General features: G+C 48.2%; 1 protein-coding gene across 3 annotated transcripts in view; it reads right to left on the reverse strand.

Annotated features, from left to right (window-relative positions):
- Positions 1-12,898: 12,898 nt before the first annotated feature.
- The window catches only part of MXD1 (MAX dimerization protein 1), a 30,492-nt gene continuing 24,961 nt past the window's right edge, over positions 12,899-18,429 (reverse strand). For 2 of the 3 annotated variants that reach the window (XM_008062385.2, XM_008062383.2), the window contains 2 exons: positions 17,947-18,106; positions 12,899-17,652 (listed from right to left, as the gene is read on the reverse strand). In XM_008062385.2, the coding sequence (XP_008060576.1) occupies positions 17,465-17,652; positions 17,947-18,106 (348 nt within the window). In that variant the 3' untranslated portion in view covers positions 12,899-17,464. The remainder of the gene's footprint in view (positions 17,653-17,946; positions 18,107-18,429) is intronic. The other variant, XM_008062384.2, reaches the window with a different exon arrangement.

An 18,429-nucleotide genomic window follows, 5' to 3' on the forward strand; every position in this document is an offset into this window, starting at 1 on the left:
TTGATTTATTGTAGAGATGAGGTCTTGCTGCCCAGGCGGGTCTCGAACCTGCGGGCTCAGGCAATCCGCTCACCTCAGCCTCCCAAAGGCGCAGGATTACAGGCTGAGCCACCGAGCCCAGCTTTATTTTATTTTTTTAAAGTGAGAAAGCAGTGTTTGTTGAGAGAACAGAAAAGCTCCCACAGTGGGAGGGGACCCAAAGGGGTTGCCCCCAAAATTATTTTCTAGTCCAGGACCCAATCCATCTACATGTTGTACTTAGTTGTCATGTCTCTTTAAGTCTCCTTTAGTCTGAACAATTCCTCAGTCTATCTTTGTTTTCATGACCTTGATTTTTTTTTTTTGAGTTGGAGTTTCACTCTGTCACCTAGGCTGGAGCAGGAGCAGTGGCACGCTCCTGGCCACCTCAGCCTCATCCTGCTGGGCTCAGGCAATCCTTCTGCCTCAACCTTCCAAGTAGCTGGAACTACAGGCATGTACTACCATGTCTGGCTAATTTTTGATTTATTGTAGAGACGAGGTCTCGGCAAGTTGCCTGGGCTGGTCTCGAACCCGCGGGCTCAGGCAATCCTCTCGCCTCCCAAAGTGCTGGGATGATAGGCTGAGCCACCGCGCCTGGCTGACCTTGACATTTGAAGAGAATTTGTAGATTATTCCTCAGTTTGAGTGGATCTGATGTTTTCTTCCTTTCTCTCTCTCTCTTTTTTGGTAGAGACACGATACCCTGACTGGTCTTAAACTCCTGGGCTCAAGTAATCTTCCTGCCTCGGCCTCTCACAGCACTGGGATTACAAGTATGAGCTATCACCCCTGGCCAAGATGTGATGTTTTCTTGTGGCTTGATTCAGGTTTTATGTTTGGGGCAGGAATACCCAGAAGGGATGGTGTGCCTTCAGCACCTTATATCACGAGGCACAGGATGACCACTTGTTCCATGACTGGTGATGTTCACGTTAATCACTTGGTCAAAGTACTGTCTGCCAAGTTTCTTCACTGTAAGAGTAACGATCTTTTCCCCTGTCATGAGTAAGTGTCTTGTGGGGAGACATGCTGAGACCAAATGGATATCCTGCTTCTCATCAGACCATCACCCACTATATTTAGCATCATCGATGACCCTTGCCTGAACTGCCTGTCATTGTGACGGTTCCCCACAGGGATTTCAGGATTCCCTCCTTCTACTCTTCCTGGCTGGCCCTTGGTTCTAAAGAAGAGCTTCCCTGTTTATTTATTGGTTGGTTTACATCCTTGCAGACTCAGAGATTCTTAATGTATTCAGCGAGTTATGGTCAGTTCAACCAGTTCCATCATTATTTATTTTGGTGCTCAAATTGTTTTAGACCTGGCCACAGGAACCACTTCAAACAGGCTCCTGTCTTCTCGGGACACGTCCCCATCATCATCAGAGCCCTTCCTTATTTTCTGGCACAACAAGATGTTCCGGGCTCACCTTGTCCCTTCCCTTCATCAGCCCTGGGAGCAGCCACTTCTCCAAGGAGCCCTGGTTCCTTTCAGTGGGGTCTGATACTTCTGGATCAGGATGTCAGGTATGCTCCTTACTACTGGGATGTCATAACACCTAGGGTCTCCCAGTGGGCAGAACCAAGAAGAAAACCATATAGCATATCTCTCTCTCTTTCCTTCTCTCTCTCTTGAGAGAGAGAGGAGAGAAAGACGGAGAGAGAGAGGTAGATAATGAGTTTGTACAATTCCAACCTCACTCTATAGGGCTTATTCTAACCTTCCCCTTTCCAGATTTGCAGCAGTGGGAAACCTGGCTTCAGGTTACTTATTTGCTCAACTCTATAATACCCCAAAAGTAGTGTCAACGTTGCTAACCCATACCCTTCTGAAAAGTAAACCTAGAAGCAACCAGTTACTAAGATTGCCTCCTCAGTGCCAGGTGTGGGTGGTCCTTGGCGGCAAATGAGAAAGACACATGATGAAATCAAGGGCAGTCATCTGAAGGAGAGCCAAGTCCCAGGTGTGCAGTGCATGCCTTGAGGACTGGTCTGAAGGCATGACATGATCTGAGGACACGATGTGTCCGTCAGGAGGACAGCTGGAGTTAGAGACTGGAGGCCATGAGTTCTGCCCCCGTGGCCATGCTGAGGGAGGGACACAGCCTCCATGCTCCAGAGAGGCAGCCTGACTTGGTCCTCTGCCACATCACGGAGGCAGCTGTCAGAACCGACGCCACCCCACGTTCCAGGACCATCAGTCACTGCTCCCGCAGAGCTCACCATTGCCAAGAAACCTCAGGTAATGGAGCTTCTTGGTCAGGCTGCAAGGAGGGCAAACTCTTGTCAGGCCACTGTGACTGTCCACTCTATCCAGCTGTTACATTTCTCATTGCAGGTTAATAAGTGGGTTCTCCAGCTCTGACTGCTCAGATATTGTGTCTGCATCTCCCTAGCCTGGTGAACTGTGCACCTCTGGGCTGCACTATGGTGAATTCTCCAAGGCACGTGTGGGACTCTGTTTCTCAGACTCCTAGGAGAACCTCTCCCTGCACTGGGAAGTGAGTCCTGTCTTCCAGGGTTAACAGTCTGGGAGAGGTTGGTGACCAGGCCTTGGAGTGACCCATACTGGATGCCCTCCCCGCTCCTGTGCTGTCTACCTGGGTTGGGTGTGGAGGTCAGAAACGACGTCTTAAGGAAGATCCTTGCTGGGTGTGGTAGTTCATGCCTATAATCCCAACACTTTGGGAGGCTGAGGCTGGAGGATTGTCTGAGCTCAGGAGGTTGAGACCAGCTTGTTGCTATACCTCCTCTCTGCAATAAAACAAAAGATTAGCCAGGCATGGTGGTGTGTGCCTGTAGTTCCAGCTATTGAGAGACTGAGGCGGAAGGATCGCCTGAGCCCAGTGGGTAGAGGCTGAGGTGGCCATGAGCATGAGCATGCACTGCACTCCAGCCTGGGTGACAGAGTAAAACCTCTGCTAAAAATATCTATGTATATTTTTCCTTCATTAAAGCTAACTAAGTCCAACGGCGAGTCCCCATCCAGCCAGGCGATTGAGAACATCACTCTGGGGCTCTTTCTGCCCTGGACTGGGGAAAGGTTTCAGGCACACAGCGAGGACACGCTGGAGGGAGGGGTTGCTGCAGGTTCTGGCTGCCCAGGCACACTGTTACCATGGAGATGCTGGTGTCCCTGTGCCCACGGCCCTCAGGCCCTCAGGCTGTGCTGCTTTCTGGGCTATGCACAAGGCCCAAGGAGTCCCCATTGCAGGTCCTCCCTCCCTAGGGACACCAGGCAGCCACCCCTCGAGGTCCTGCCGCTTCCTCGGGGTGAGGCCACTGAGTGGTGTGTAGGTGCCTGTTTCCCCCAGGTCTGGCCACTGTCCTTCCCTTGTCAAGCCAGATCTTCCCTCCTCATCTGGTCCTACTCATCTTGAGACTACCCTACAACTCCCCATTCAGAGAACTTGCACATATACTCATCCGTGGTGCAAGCAGGCATGAAAGGTGGAAAGTAAAAAAAAGAAGAGGCCGGATGCAGTGACTCACACCTGTAATCCCAGCACTTTGGGAGGCCAAAGTGGGAGGATTGCTTGAACCCTGGAGTTCAAGTCCAGCCTAAGCAACATAGCCTAGATCTCATCTCCACCAAACATGTTTAAAAAATTATCTGAGCATGATGGCACACTCCTATAGTCCCAGCTACTTGGGAGGCTGAAGTGGAAGGATCGCCTGTGCCCAGGAGGTCAAGGCTGCATTGAGCCGTGATCGTGCCATGGCATTCCAGCCTGGGCAACAGAATGAGACTCCAACTCAAGGAAAAAAATAATAATAATAAAGAACAGAACAATGTCTTGTGTCTCACAGGCAACACCTGCTTTTGGACTAGTAACATGAAAGAGCCCTAAAAGGCGTAGCTACCTGCCTGAGCTGGAGGAACCAGGGGAAAATTAAGGAGCAAAAGCGCACACACAAATGTTTTTGTGTCTCACCCTGCTGTGCCGTCCAGTAGCCCATGGAAGGGTGGCCTGAAAGAGGGAGCTGTCCGTGGGGATTCTGCTGACCCAGGTGCAGGCTAAGAGGCTAAGCCAGCCAGTAACAAAGGGGAACTGATTCCAGAATAACGCAAAAGAGGAGCCAACAGGGCTCAGGGTGTTTGTTAGGCAGGGGAGACAGGGACAGGTCTAAGGCAGCCTTGGCAATGTCTGGAGACATGGTCAGGTATCACCACTTCGGAGATGGGGGGATGATATTGCTTTGAAACATCCTACATTGCACCCAACAATCCCCACAACGAAGACTGATCCTGCCCCAAATGAGGTAACTCACTGGTTGCAGATTTGCAAATTTCTTGCTAATTCTCACAAAACATGTAGGTTTTATTCCCATTGAGCAAATGGGGAAATTGAACTTGGGAGGGGTTAACTTGCCCAATATTGCTCAGGTGGTGAGTGGCTGAACTGAGACAGAAATTTAAGCTGCTTGACTTTGGGGCATGGAATTTAGTCAGCTGGAATAGTTTGGACGAAGATTTGATTAACACGTGTTTCGGTTGTTTTCATCTGTTTAGATAGAGCAAGGCAGGCAAAGTGGATGAAAATGAATTTGATACACTGAGGCATCCAACAAATAGGTCTTGGTTAACTACACAGTATGTAGGGTATTCGTAAAACTCAGAAACATGTTAGCTGTGCTTGGAAACATTCATTTTAAAAATAAATGTATGAAAATAAAAAATTCACCAAAAAAATTATCAAGTAGAGAAGACATAATTGGCTGAAAATAAACGATGAGAGAGAAAAAAAAACCCCCAAAACCCAAATTCTCCTTTTTTTTTTTTTTTGAGTCAGAGTCTCACTTTGTTGCCCAGGCTGGAGTGCAGTAGCATGCTCACGGCCACCCCAGCATCAACCCGCTAGGCTCTGGCAATCCTTCCGCCTCAACCTTCCATGTAGCTGGAACTACAGGCACGTCCTACCACGCCCAGCTAATTTTTAAAAATTTATTGTAGAGAAGAGGTCACGCCAAGTTGCCTGGGCTGGTCTCGAACCCACAGGCTCAGGCAATCCACTTGTCTCGGCCTCCCAAAGTACTGGGATTAACAGGCTGAGCCAGTAAGTCTAGCAAATTCTCTTCTTTGATAGTTTTTATTGCTTTGTTAATTCTTTCATTGTTTAAATTCCTTTCAGTTTTTTTTAAATTACAAAAGCAATGAGTGTTTATTATAGGAAAATCAGAAACCTAGGTCAACTGAAAAATATATATATATATAATTTTATATATTAATTTTATAAAAATTTAATTAATTGTAATTAATTTGTAGTAAAAACCTCACTTGCTGTGTTATATAAGAGATATATATATATATCCTTGATAACTTGGCACTCACTCACCCTCCTTAGGTCAAACATGGCATATTTTTCCAGACCTTTCTCTATAGATGCTCATATGGATGTATTTTTCTTCATTCTTTCTCTCTTGTCCTTGTGTTTTTCTTTCTTCTCTTTTGTCAAAAACAGAATTATATGGTGCTTTCTGTTTTGTAAACTCCCATACTTTATTAAGCCAATTATCTATTTTGAGCATTTAAATTCTTTCCAACATGTTGCTGTACAAACTTCACAATACAGTAATGAAAAGGAATGTACGACCACACAACACAAATGAAGCTCACCAACACAATGTTGAGTGAAAGAAGCCAGACTCTAAACCTATACAGCGTGAGTCCATTTATATGATATTCTGAAACAAATGGGCCAAACTAAACCACAGGGTCTGGAGATGCATACTCAGGAGACCAAATTATAAAGGCAAGAAAGAACATGATTACCCAGCAGCAGGGTAGTCGTATCCTTCAGAGTGAACAAGCATCTGTGTTGGGAAGGCCTCTTGGGGGCACCGGGGGCTGGTGGGTTTCTGGTTCTTGACTAGGTGGTGTTTTTATCTATTTATTTTAAAATGGGGTCTATGTGGCCCAGGCTGGTCTCAAACTCCTGTGTTTACATTATAATAATTCATTAAGTAGCACTTTTATTTTTATGCACATTTATGTATGTATGTGACATTTCAGGATACTTTTTTTAAATGAACAGAATGAGAACAGTAGACTACAAAATTAACTAGAAATTTAAAGCAGAGGGTAAGACTAAATATTCTGAAATTTAAGCAAAATACTTGAAAAGGCACAAAAGGATGCAACATTAAAGTTCTATTTTATTTTATTTTTTTATGAAAATAGAGATGAGGTCTCACTATGTTGCCCAGGCTGGTCTCAAACTCCTGGGCTCAGGCAATCCTCCCACCTCAGCCTCCTCAGCTGGGATTACAGGCATGAGCCACTGTGCCTGGCTAAAATTCTAATTGTTGAAAACTAATGTGGAGTGTACTTTTAGAGCAAATTGTCCTTTGTGCTGACTTGTTCTCAACCAAATGCTTTCTATCAAGCTTTTTTAATTTTTATTTTGAGCAAGTCGTCTGGATTATTCTAAAGCCCAGGCATTGTCCGTGGCCTTCCCTGAGGGTAATAATGTCCTTAATTTTTAGTAAAAACCTCACTTGCTGTGTTTCCCCATCTATGCTGGGGGCCGTGTGACATCGGAGACACCCATCCTGCCTCAGTGCTGAGCCTGGGGTTGCCTCTGTCTCTCTTGGAGAGCACTCCTTGCTTCACCCGTCCCGAGTGGCCATCAGGGAGGGTCCACCGTGCCCAGCACTGTCCTGGATGCCACATGGGGCCGCCACCGTGGCCTCAGTCTCGCCTCTGGCAGCGCCCCGTCTAAACACCAAACGAGTGAAAACAGCAGATGTTGTGCGGTGATGAGAGAACGTGAAATGGATCAGAGTGAGGGGGACAGCAGACAGAAATGGACGGGGGAGGTGCGAGTTTACGTGGGTGACGCACGGTGTCCTCAAGAATATGGTGACATTTGCGCCCAGACCCAAATGAAGTGAGGACACACCAGGAAAGGGTCGGGGGAGCATTCCCGGCAGGGGGGCAGCTGTGCAGAGGCCCTGGGGTGGGGCCCCCCAGGGGCCCAGGAAGAGTGAGAGGAGGGAGGAGATGAGGCTGGGGCCAGGTACGGTGGCTCCCGCCTGTAACCCCAGCACGGTAGGAGGCCGAGGCTGGAGGATCGCTTGAGGCCAGAAGTTCAGATGAGGTCGGCACAAGTCATGTGTTTATAAAAGACTGAAATTGGTAGGTGAGTTAGTTACTTTTTAAAGAATCCCTAACAGAGCAGATTCACACCGAGTCCTGTAAAAAAAGTTCTTATTTACTTGCGATCTAGTGAACTTTCTCGAGTTGAGGAGAAAGGGCGGCATTCCTTCCTGTTTCTGACAGGTGACTCAGGCCTAGGTCAGCTCTGCCACTGCCTCTGGCCTTTTGGAAACCCCAGAGGAGTCCTGATTCTGCTAGAGGAGGAGAATTATTTTCAGCCCTGAGGCAACTCTCTCCTGTTTTCTTGGCAAGTTTCTTTCCACTGCTTAAAAAAAAGACAAACAAACAAACAAACAACCCCAAACAAACAAACTAAAACCCTCACCTTCCCTCTCCACATTCTTGACCCCAACGAACTCAGACTCTGGCTTAGTTAACCTCACTTTCCCTGCATGCAAAAGAAAAGACCAGAGCATTTTCAAGTTTCATGCAGTGATCTTACATGACAATATACTCTGTTCTCTACAAAGGTGGGTCTGAACTGACTTCCAACATGATATATATTAAAAGAGGAAAAGTCTTAAATAGAAATCAAGGCCAGCTGGGCTTGGTGGCTCAGCCTGTAACCCCAGCTCTTTGGGAGGCTGAGGTGAATGGATTGCCTGAGCCTGAGGCTTTGAGACCAGCCTGGGCAACTTAGCAAGACCTTGTCTCTACAGTAAATTAAAAAATTAGCCGGGCATGGTAGTGCGCGCCTCTAGTTCCGGCTACTTGTAAGGATGAGGCAGAAGGATCGCCGGGGCCCAGCAGGTCAAGGCTGCGGTGGCCGAGAGTGTGCCACTGAACTCCAGTCTGGGCCACAGAGTGAGACTCCAGCTCAAAAAAAAAAAATAAAGAAAGAAAGAAAGAAAGAAAGAAAGAAAAAGATATCAAGGACAGAGAAAAGACTAGCGGGAGATTAAGACACAAATACGCAAATCATAGGTTCTCACATACTTTCTAAAGGTGAAGTGTGCATTTGGCCCTGCACTTCCTGGCAACCCAAGCGAGGAGGTAGAGACGATCCATTTCATGGTTCACTGTTTCCCTGAGGTGAACACATACTCCTCCTTCAGGGGGAAGCGATGGGATTCCTACACTGAGTTCCAAAATCATTGTTTTCCCTGACATGAAAGGATCTAAGCGTGGAAAAGAGAGAGCAGGCCTCATCAGGCCCTATCCTGAGTATCTACAGTATTTCTACTATTGGCACCGCTTTGGGATCCTATGCTGTTCCATGCCTAGGCTGGTCTGCATTTGACTGGGAAGTTCCTTGACCGAAGCTATTAACTGCAGAGCAGTGGGGCATTGCTACACCTCTGCAGTTGTTCAGAGGTAACACGTGAAGTGTGGAGTCATCATTGTCATGAATCGTCTGGTAGAGCTTCTGTTATGAACTTGCTGTTGTAGAGACATGTGAACGGGCACTCAAGGCGCCTTGCACTCTTTTGACAAGACTCGTGCCCAGTGCGGGCACTCCAGCAAGGGTCTCCCTCTCTGAGCTCTCTTGCACTAGCCGCTTTCCCTTTGAGAAGAGTCTCTGAGAGGCGCCACCCTGCCAGGCTGGACGGGTCCTAGGATGTGTTTTGTCTTTCTCAGCAGCACTCTGTGAGGTCCCACCTGGAAAACGCTTCCCCTCCCCCTCCCATCAAAGTCCACACTTTGTCCCTGAGTCACCCTCTCCTCTGCTCCTCCTTCTAGTTTAACCACTTCCTGGCCACTATTTGTTGTCTAAATAGCACAGTCAGAATGACATATTTGAACACAGCCCCACCCTCTCGTGTAATTTTCCCTTCCAGGCTTATTTCTTCTCCAAGGGTTGGAATTTTGCATCCTGCAAATCCATGCCACTTGCCTGACAATGTCCACACGTTCTCTCCTTGGCTAGTAAAATGGTCACAATGGCTCGCCAGTATTGACTGCTTTCTGCATGTCGGGTACTGAGATAAGCCCTTCACAATCTTTATTTTACGTAGCCCTCAGCCTCCCTGGGAAATAAGCATCGTTATTATCCCTGCTCTGCAGCTCAGAAACACAGCGCTCAAGACACTTGTCCGGGTCACCCTGAGTGTGAGGGTTGGAGTTGGCTTTGGCCCTGAGGTCTGCCTGACCCGAGGCAGTGCACACCTGGGACTACCTCGGAGTGTCTAAGGGACACGGGCATTCCCCGGGAGGTGCTTGCGTTCCACACGACCAGCCCACCCACCTCTGCCATTCGGAATGTGCTCCAGTGTGCCCCAGTAGCGGCGTTTTCTACTTTCTGGAAGATCAGCAAGGCCGGGTGAGGCAAGAGTTTGTTGGATGTTCTGTCTATGACTAAACAAACTCCCTGGCAGATGTTGGAGCTCCATGCCCACTGGCTCCCTGCAGGGCTGGAGCTGCCTCCCGGTGTTCCCAGCCAGGCCATCCGGGCCAGGGCCTGGCTTCCTCTTCTCTGTTCCTTGGGCCCTTCCAGGTGCTTCTCTCGCCGGCCCAGGGGTTTCCTCGAGGCAGACCTATCTCCGGCATAGAACTCCCTGCCTTGACTGTCACCCTCACCTCTGCCCCCAGCTGAGGGCAAGAGCATCCTCGAAAAGGCCCCCCTTTTCTCCCAGGGCCCTAGTGGCCTCTCAAGCAGCTCCAGTACCCCTAGTTCACCAGCTCTGGCTTAGCCTTGGTGCGTACCCTCTGCTTCTGTGCCGCCTCTCGCCTCGGCCAACCCTCAGGACTGGATGGCTCCCCTTTCCCGCTAAATCCCAAGCTCGTCTTCCCCAGGATGTGCCTTCACCCACAGTGGGGGAGGCTCCCGGAAGCTCCGGCCCGTTGGAGCCTGCCCGTCTGTCTTCCTGAAAGGGGCAAATCACTCTGTCCCAACAGGAAGCTTCTTTCTCTTCTGGGCAAAATGTTCACCCCTGGCCAGCCTCGTCTACACATCTTGTCTCCACAAGGACGCCCTAAGATGCAGGGGCTCCAGGATACTGCACGGAATCGAGTGGGAAGAGAGCTGACTTGTCATTCGATTTGGGCTGAACCCTGAAAAACACTTCCTGCAGAGACCCTGCCCGTGGGACCTTCAGCTCCTGGAAGCTGAATGTCCTCTACTGATGGGAAGACCCAAGTGGCAAGGGGAAGAAGGGGCCGCCTTCCAGGGTCTCTTGGCAGAGAGCCTTGGTGTGTTCCTCCTCATCTAGGTCACAGTGACCTCTAAGAGGTAAGCCAAGGAGGTGCTGGATAACACGGATACCAAGGCCGAAGTGGAAGCTGCACACAGTGAATACGAGTTGAATGAATGAGTGATGTCACAGGATCCACAACCAAAAGAATATGTACGGAAAGGACGTCTTCCCCTAAGAGCATCCTGGCCTTTTGCCACGAGTTCCTACGAGGCCCAGCGGCGGGGGGCTCTTCTTCACAGTAGACTCAGGAAGACTGATGGGAGGACGATGACTTGGCAGTTGTCTAGTGGGCTCCCAGTTTTCTGTTCCACCACCTGGAATCTAAGTGCCCCTCCACAGAAAATAGGTAGCCTCATTCAAAGTCTTAAGGAAGAGGAGCTGCTGTATGTGGAGAATGGATGATAATTTGACACAGCTCTTGCAAAACCTGAGGCGAGGGAGGGTGGGCTTGAGCATTCCGAACTGCTGAGGTTCCCAGCCCCACCCCTCAGCAGCTCTGCGGACTTGGGGGTACGATGCCGCTCCTCTCTCTCTCTCTGTTTCCTCATCTGTAAGATGAGGGTAAAAATAGCACTCCCCTCCCAGGGTTGATGTGAAGAGTCACCGGGTCCCTGCAGTAGAGCACCCAGCATGTAGTAAACACTCAGGAGATGGGACCATTGTGGCACAACCAAAGCTGCTTTTTTATCTGGCTACTGTGACCTAACAACGTCGGAAACTTTGGAAATGAGATTTGTCATCTTGTGGGGGGGGCTATCTTTATGTGAAAGTCGTCTTTATAATTATCTACAGTTCAAAGCTTCCTCTCCTCAGTCACAGTAAACAAGGGACCCCGAGGCTTTGCGAGAACACAGCTTTCGTTGGTGTTGTTAACAATTTGCTCTTCAGTGCATTCAATCTGGAAACCGTCCGCGGTGATGGATCCAGGAATTACACATCCTAGGAGGGCCCAGCATCATCGCATATAGCTCCTGCTTTTTGGAGAAAGCAGACAAGCCAGGCCACCTTTCCAAAGGGGAAGTACCAGAAAGCTCCTTTTTCATCAGACCTGCGGGCCGAGTGCCATTATAATTACCTTCTAGGACGCCATAAAAACCTTTCCAAAATTTTAGGTGGTTTTTAGAATAAGAGGTCACTGGTCAAGAAGGGGAAAGATACCTCTTTTCTCCCTTTTTTTTTGAGTTGGAGTCTCACTATCACCCAGACTGGAGTGCAGTGGCCGCTTCCGGTCACCGCAGCCTCGACCTGCTGGGCTCTGGTGATCCTTCCGCCTCAGCCTTCCAAGTAACTGGTACTACAGGTGCCCGCTACCACGCCCGGCTAATTTTTTTGATTTATTGTAGAGATGAGGTCTCGCCTGCCCAGGCAGTCTCGAACCCGCGGGCTCAGGCAATCCACTCACCTCAGCCTCCCAAAGGCGCGGGATTACAGGCTGAGCCACCGACCCTGAGCAAGTGCTCTCCTGGGGGGGCGAGATCAGGAGGCTGCACTGCCCTCGGAAGACTTGCCAAGACAGGACTTGAGTGCCAAAGCCCAGACTCACCCTAGAGAAGATGCGCTAGGAGGGCTGGGGCTTTTGTGTGTTCTGTTCATTGCTGTGTCCTCACTTCTGGGACAAAGCCTGACGCAGAGCAGCTGCTTGATTCGCAGTTGTTCGATGAATGAATACATGCAAATTAACCCAAAGGGTTAATAGGCAAAAGAGCAAACATCCTAAACCGGTGCCTCTCTCCTCTCCGTGGGTCGTGTGATCCACGAGGCCTTTCCCTCCACGTGTGCCCTGTGCGCCACATGTCCAGGCCTCAGGCCACAGGACAGCCCCAAGGAGCTGGGCCCTTCCTGGGCACCTGCCTCGCCGCCCTGGATGTCCTCTTTCCCAGTTATGCTCCTTCCTCAGCAAACACCCACTCTTCCTCCCAGGCCCAACTCAAAGGCACCACCTCTGTGATTTCTCACGACACTTCTTGTACAACGTACTCCACAACTAAGTACTTCACATTAGCTTGTGTGCGTATCTTTCCCGCCAGGCTGTGGGCTGCTCCAAAGACTGGGGATGCTGGGTCATGGCTGCAGGCATCGCACACTGCCTGCATCAGCAGAGTTGCCCATGACCAAGGGCGAGCCAGCCAAGAGTGAGCAATCGAGCAGGCGAGACAGGGAGAGAGAGGATGGGAGTGTGGCTAACGCTGATCCACAAGTGGGCTGAACTGGAACCACACGATCTAAATCCTTGTCACAGAGTCCGGGGACTGAAAACTTTTGCCCAGTAAATTTTCCATGAAATGAAAAGAGAAATGTAGCCAGGCACGATGACTCACACCTGTAGTCCCAGGTACTCAGGAGGCTGAGGTAGGAGGAACCCTTGAGCCCGGAGTTTGTGGCTACAGTGAGCTATGATGGTGCCACTGCACTCCAGCCTCAGCGACAGAGTGACACCCTGTCAGAAAGAGAAGGAAGGAAGGAAGGAAGGAAGGAAGGAAGGAAGGAAGGAAGGAAGGAAGGAAGGAAAGAGAAAGATTAATTAAATCCTGCAAGCAAAACCATGGAAGAGCATAAACTGGAATAGAAAACATCAGGGAGACCAATGACATTCTTAAATAATGAAATAATTTATTTGTTAACGGATGAACAATACAGAAGTTTACATATACACAGCAAAGATTCTCTAAAACATGGAGTAGTTTCTAAAAATGCATGTACTAACTGTAGTAAAAAGCACCATCCTCTATGGTCTTGACACAGGACTTACATTGGCATCATATTTACACAAAGAAATAAATGTCTGGAAACTGAGTTTCACACTCTTTCATCTGCTGCTCCTCTGTCTAGGCTGTGGTCAGCATTAGGAAGAGGGCCCCAAACCTGACGGCTAATCGTGGGGTTCCAAGAGCACCAATTCTAGGGTCAAGGGGGAAAGGCAAGTCTGGTTGTCAGGTGAGAGCTACCACGAAGAATGCCCCCTCGACCCAACCCCCCCGATAGAACAAGAAATCAAAATTAAAAATCTGAATCAACCTTAGAACCAGGTGCCTTTTTAACCCTCATTTTATGATCTGGAGAAAAGACAAAGATACTCCATTTCTTCAGCCAAACAACAGCTGAATCTAGCAGTGCCTATCAATGACTTCTTCTTTCAGAAGAATATGTGAGAAAACCATCCATGTAGTAAACACTGATGATAAAAAAAACCATGATTTATCACATACTGCCCCCACCCCCTAACACAGCATCTTTGAAAACACAACATCCTATATGGTCGACAGAGATCTGATCGTGTAGAATGGGGAAAACCACCTGATTTAAAGAGCCTTTGGGTTGTCTTCTCCCAGGGAAAGATTTTTAACTCAGGAGTAGCCAGCTACCTATACACGCCGCATCAGAGTCAGACATAGAAAAATAAGTGACATGCAGGACATTGTCTCTAGTCTTCTATTACCTGGTGTTCAACACACAGGGAAAACAAAGAAATTTGAGGAAACATGAAGAAACAGAAAAGACTAAGACTTGGGGGAATAAACAGATGAAAAAGCACAATGAAAATGGTATTCTTGCCAATACAGTATGGCATAGAAACTTAAAAAATACATGTGTGTATATGTGTGTGTGTACGCATACACTTCTCCAATAGAAGCTCTCTCTTTAAAGGATGGAGAAGAGGCAAGAAGAAAAAGCCCACAAAATCCATGACCAAGTCCCAATATGTTGCTCAGTGGTTATTTTGAGCATCACAATCCTACCTAGTTTACACTTTCTTTGCACAACCCAGGATTTGATGCTCTTGGCCCCTTTAGGATGGGGAGAGGGAAGGGGGGAGAGGCCACAGGACACCCAGATGAGAATCCTTTGTTACTTTTGAAAAGTAGAGGTTAAAGGAAAATGCCCACCTTAAAAAAACAACAACAACTACTCAAGTGGCCAACTGCAGGATCAGAGCCTACTTAATGCTCAACTCTGAATCAACACTGAAATTCTCTTGGTCCTGGCTTGACAGGGAGAATCTAGGTCCTGCTCAGAAATGTGGTGGTCTTTGAATCTCTAAACTAGCTCTAGGTCTATGCCTAGAGAAAGGAGCCAGCAGTGGCTGTCAGCACCTTGGAGAATTCAAGATCTCTGCTTAGCAAAAGAAATATAAATGCTCTGGGTGCTCAGCTCACCATTCAGAGCCAGCAAGGGGTGGAGAGCTATGTTCTCAGGGATGTTGCAGAAGCACACATAGATATTTTCTCACTGCACGAAATTAAACTGGACTATGTACTCTTATTTTCTTACTTGCATACTGATGGTATCAATAAGAGTGCTGTTTAGATTTCTTCTTCATTTTTTAAAGTCAACTTTCACATAAAAATATGCATGTGCCTATATTTATACACATCTATAGTTACGTACAATTGTCAAAGTCTTAAAGGCTGGGGTTTATATCTCTGCCCCTCCCCGCCCCCCGACAACCCTAATAGAAAGGTTTTCATTTTACTTCAAAAGACAAAACAACCAAAAAGACGGCTAGCTCTTAGTAGTCAGGCTGGTGGATCAGTGAATGAGAGAGGACAGATTGGTGAACGGGGCTGAGGATCAGCCACAGGGGAAGGGATTAGCTGCCTTGGGCTGAGTTTGCTGGTCCTGAAGCTTACAGTTTTGGTGAGGAGAAGCCTGTCTAGCATGCCGACTCGGTTCACCTCAAGCTTTGAAAGTAATGTCTAACCCTGGTGTCAGTTTATCACAAGTGTATTAAAAATATAGAGCTCTATCAAGTTCACATTTCTATGCAACCAAATTGAAAAGGACCAGACAAACAGTGCAAAGGTCAAATAATTACTGCTTTATATTGGGACAATACATTTCATATTTCAACCAAAAGACAAAAATGCAGTTTAACTCAAAGGCACAACAATTAAAACACAGAAAATAATGGCATCTCCCAGATGCCTTATTTCTAAATTAAACAAAGTACACAGATTTTGTTCCCTTCCCTCCCCCAAGGCAAGCCCACAAGCTTTTTCCAAAGTCTTGAGTTTCTGATGCCATCAGCATCGTGGACTTGTGAGGCGCTTGGATGTAGCAATGAAACAAAACACTTGAGAGGTCTAGTGAATGGCATTCAAAAGGGACCTCAAAGTGCAGATAAATCTTTTTCAAACATGTTACAGGCTGCGCTGGCTCTTTGAACACTATCACTCTGCTTAAATTCAGGAAGCAGGCTTTAAAGATGCAAAAGGCATACAAGTTGTATTTCAGTGCAAATCTTCAGCTGGTTATTGGAAAAGATTCCAACAATTAAAAAAAATCCTGTGTGTCACCTGCCCCTCCCCCAACCCAAAGCTGAAATGAAGGAAAAAAAAAACAGAACAAAACAAAAACAGAAGAATTACAGATGACTTTGGAATAATTTAGGAATCCACTACTTCCAATGAAAACATTTTTTAATAAATTAAAGAATCATTTTTTAAAAACCACAGAAGAAATCTTGTTTTGTTTAGCTCACTCTCCACGTATGGAATGAGCTTCTGTGTAGAGTCCTTTGAATTTGACTTGAGCTGCGTGCAAGGTGCAAGCGCCGGTGACCTGAGCGGCTGTGGGGCGCTAGGGACCACAGGCCCCCGCAGGGGAGCACGGGGTGGCTGCCCGCTGCCAAGTCAGCCGTTGAGCCCTTAGGTCGCAGTGCGTCTGTGGATTTTAGGAATGTTCTCATCACTTGGTGACACGCTCTGCTTCAGCATCACAGATTTTACAAATGGTTCAAATTTAATGAAAAAGATTCGCCAGAGGCTGAAAACCTCAAGACCTCAAAAAATATGTATGCAAAAATATTACGGGGAATGAACCAATTTTGTAGATACCTACGTACAAAGTTTCTAGAACATCTATAAAAGCACAAAGTCATAAGAATTTATTTTCCATTACATTAGTTTATATAAAATGAATAAATAGTATTTATAGATTTCATGTGTCGTATGTACATATACATGTGCTCTGTTTTAGCTTAAATAAAAATGCTACGAAGTGGGAGCCCACTTGAAAGGGAGAAATCATAACCAAAAAGAAAAATCAGCCTTTTAAGCAATCAACCCAGAAGCCTCCAGAAAGAAGTTTCCGAGTGTGTCCAAAAATAATCAGTAAGGAGAGGAATTCTGGTACCACTGTACCATCCCCTCCTGTTCACCTGCAACAGAGCAGAAATGTGGACTTTTCCTCTCACTGATGATGGCCACCAGCGCAGCTAGTGACAAAGCTCAGTTATTGCTGAAAGTTAAATAGGAAAATAGATTAGAATTGGACCAAATGTCACTTATTTGGGGAAAAAAAAAGAGGCATAATCACTTTGTGTTAAGTGGGATATGGAGATCTCATTTATCTCTGAGGTAGGAAAAAAAAATGTTCCAGAGACAAGTAGCATTAACCAACTTTAGGGGAAAATGTGCCTTGAGATAGCAGTACACAGCAGGGTCCCAACAGCATCATACAAAAACAGGTTGTACTGTTTTGTGTGTGAGAAGAAACAGTTTGGAACTTTTATAAGCTGTGCAAGCCCAAAGACACGCTATCAAGGTGTCCATTTTAAAGTGAGAAATACTGCCCCCGTCCACACACGACGCGTCGGGGGAATGCGCACGGGCCGCGTGTGAATGGTGTGCTTCCCAGAGGTATTCCTGACTTCCTCACAGGGGGTGAGGTCCACAGTTAAGTGCTCTTAAGTGCCGCTTTCAAAGCTTACTTTGGAGTTCTGAGATCGGGATCTCGACTGGAAAAGTTTGCTTCCTTCTATTTCCTAAGCACAGGACACACTGGGGCATTCCTCCTGGGCGAGTAGCACAGTAAGCCAGAAAGCTGTGAGAAAGGTCTGGTGGAGGACGTGAGGGCAGCAAAGAGGGACACCGCTGAGAGGGGACACTTGCGTATTCGGCAAAAGGATTCCTGGGTGCTTCGAATCGATTGGAATGCATAATCTCTCGGAGACAGATTTTTGTGGAGAGAAAGAGACGCTAGTGGATGCAATCAGAAACCCACAGTCCTAAGCACTTCCTTGAAACGTTACAAAGCTGATCTGGAAAAGGTGGTACAGGGAGTCGACGTGCAAGGGAGTCGTGGGCAGGTCCATACGCTACCTAATCCGATCCGACGGGGAGAGCCTTCGCAGAGGCAGCCGCAGCCCGCTCTTAGAGACTGAGACACGTCTGGTGGCTGTCCTGGAGCTTTATCCTCTTGATGCTGGCGCTGGAGTAGCCCTCGTCGCTGCCGAGGCTCTGCATGCTGCCCCGCTCATCGGAGTCGCTCACGCCGCTGCTGCTCCAGTCCAGGTCCGCCGTGAGGTAGTCTGTGCTCTCCACGTCCACGTCGATCTCTTCTTCTGCAGGGAGGACGAGAGAGAGACACGGATGAAGGCGCCCTGCAGAAAACTCAGGCTAAACCCAAACCGACCCTGACCTGACCCTTCTGGAGATGCTGTCGCCTAACTGCCAGGAGGGAAGGAGGACGCGTCACTGGAGGCCACCCCGCCCGGCTTCTCTAAATCATAAGCGAGTTCTCAGCGCCTTTCCCGCTCTGCCTCCTGTGAGCAGCAGCGAACTCTCCTCCGGAAGGTGGGAGAGGACAAGGGAGACGAGGAGGGGGAAGGCAGCTGAGAGCGAGAGGGCCTCACCCCTGTCCGAGTCGGAGCGCTCTGAGGAGACCGTGGAGCCGATGCTGTCCATCCGGATCCTCTCGATGCCCAGCTTCTCCAGCTGCCTCTTCAGGTGCCGCTGCTCCCGCTGAAGCTGGTCTATTTGGTGAATGGCTTTTCTGTCACAATCTTCGAGTTTCTGCAAGTCAAAGGGGTAGCTGTTGGGGCCTACAGGGAGATTTCTTTTTTTTTTGAGTTGGAGTCTCACTCTGTCGCCCAGACTGGAGTGCAGCGGCCGCTCCCGGCCACCGCAGCCTTGACCTGCTGGGCTCCGGCGATCCTTCCGCCTCAGCCTTCCAAGGAGCCGGAAACTACAGGCACGCGCTACCACAGCAGGCTAATTTTTTGATTTATTGTAGAGACGCGGTCTTGCCAAGTTCCCTGGGTGGGTCTCAAACCCTCGGGCTTAGGCAATCCTCTCGCCTCGGCCTCCCAAAGTGCTGGGATTACAGGCTGAGCCAC

The sequence above is a fragment of the Carlito syrichta genome, unplaced genomic scaffold (genome assembly GCF_000164805.1).
Source record: "Carlito syrichta isolate Samal-C Ts95f unplaced genomic scaffold, Tarsius_syrichta-2.0.1 Scaffold305689, whole genome shotgun sequence".
NCBI lineage: Eukaryota > Metazoa > Chordata > Mammalia > Primates > Tarsiidae > Carlito > Carlito syrichta.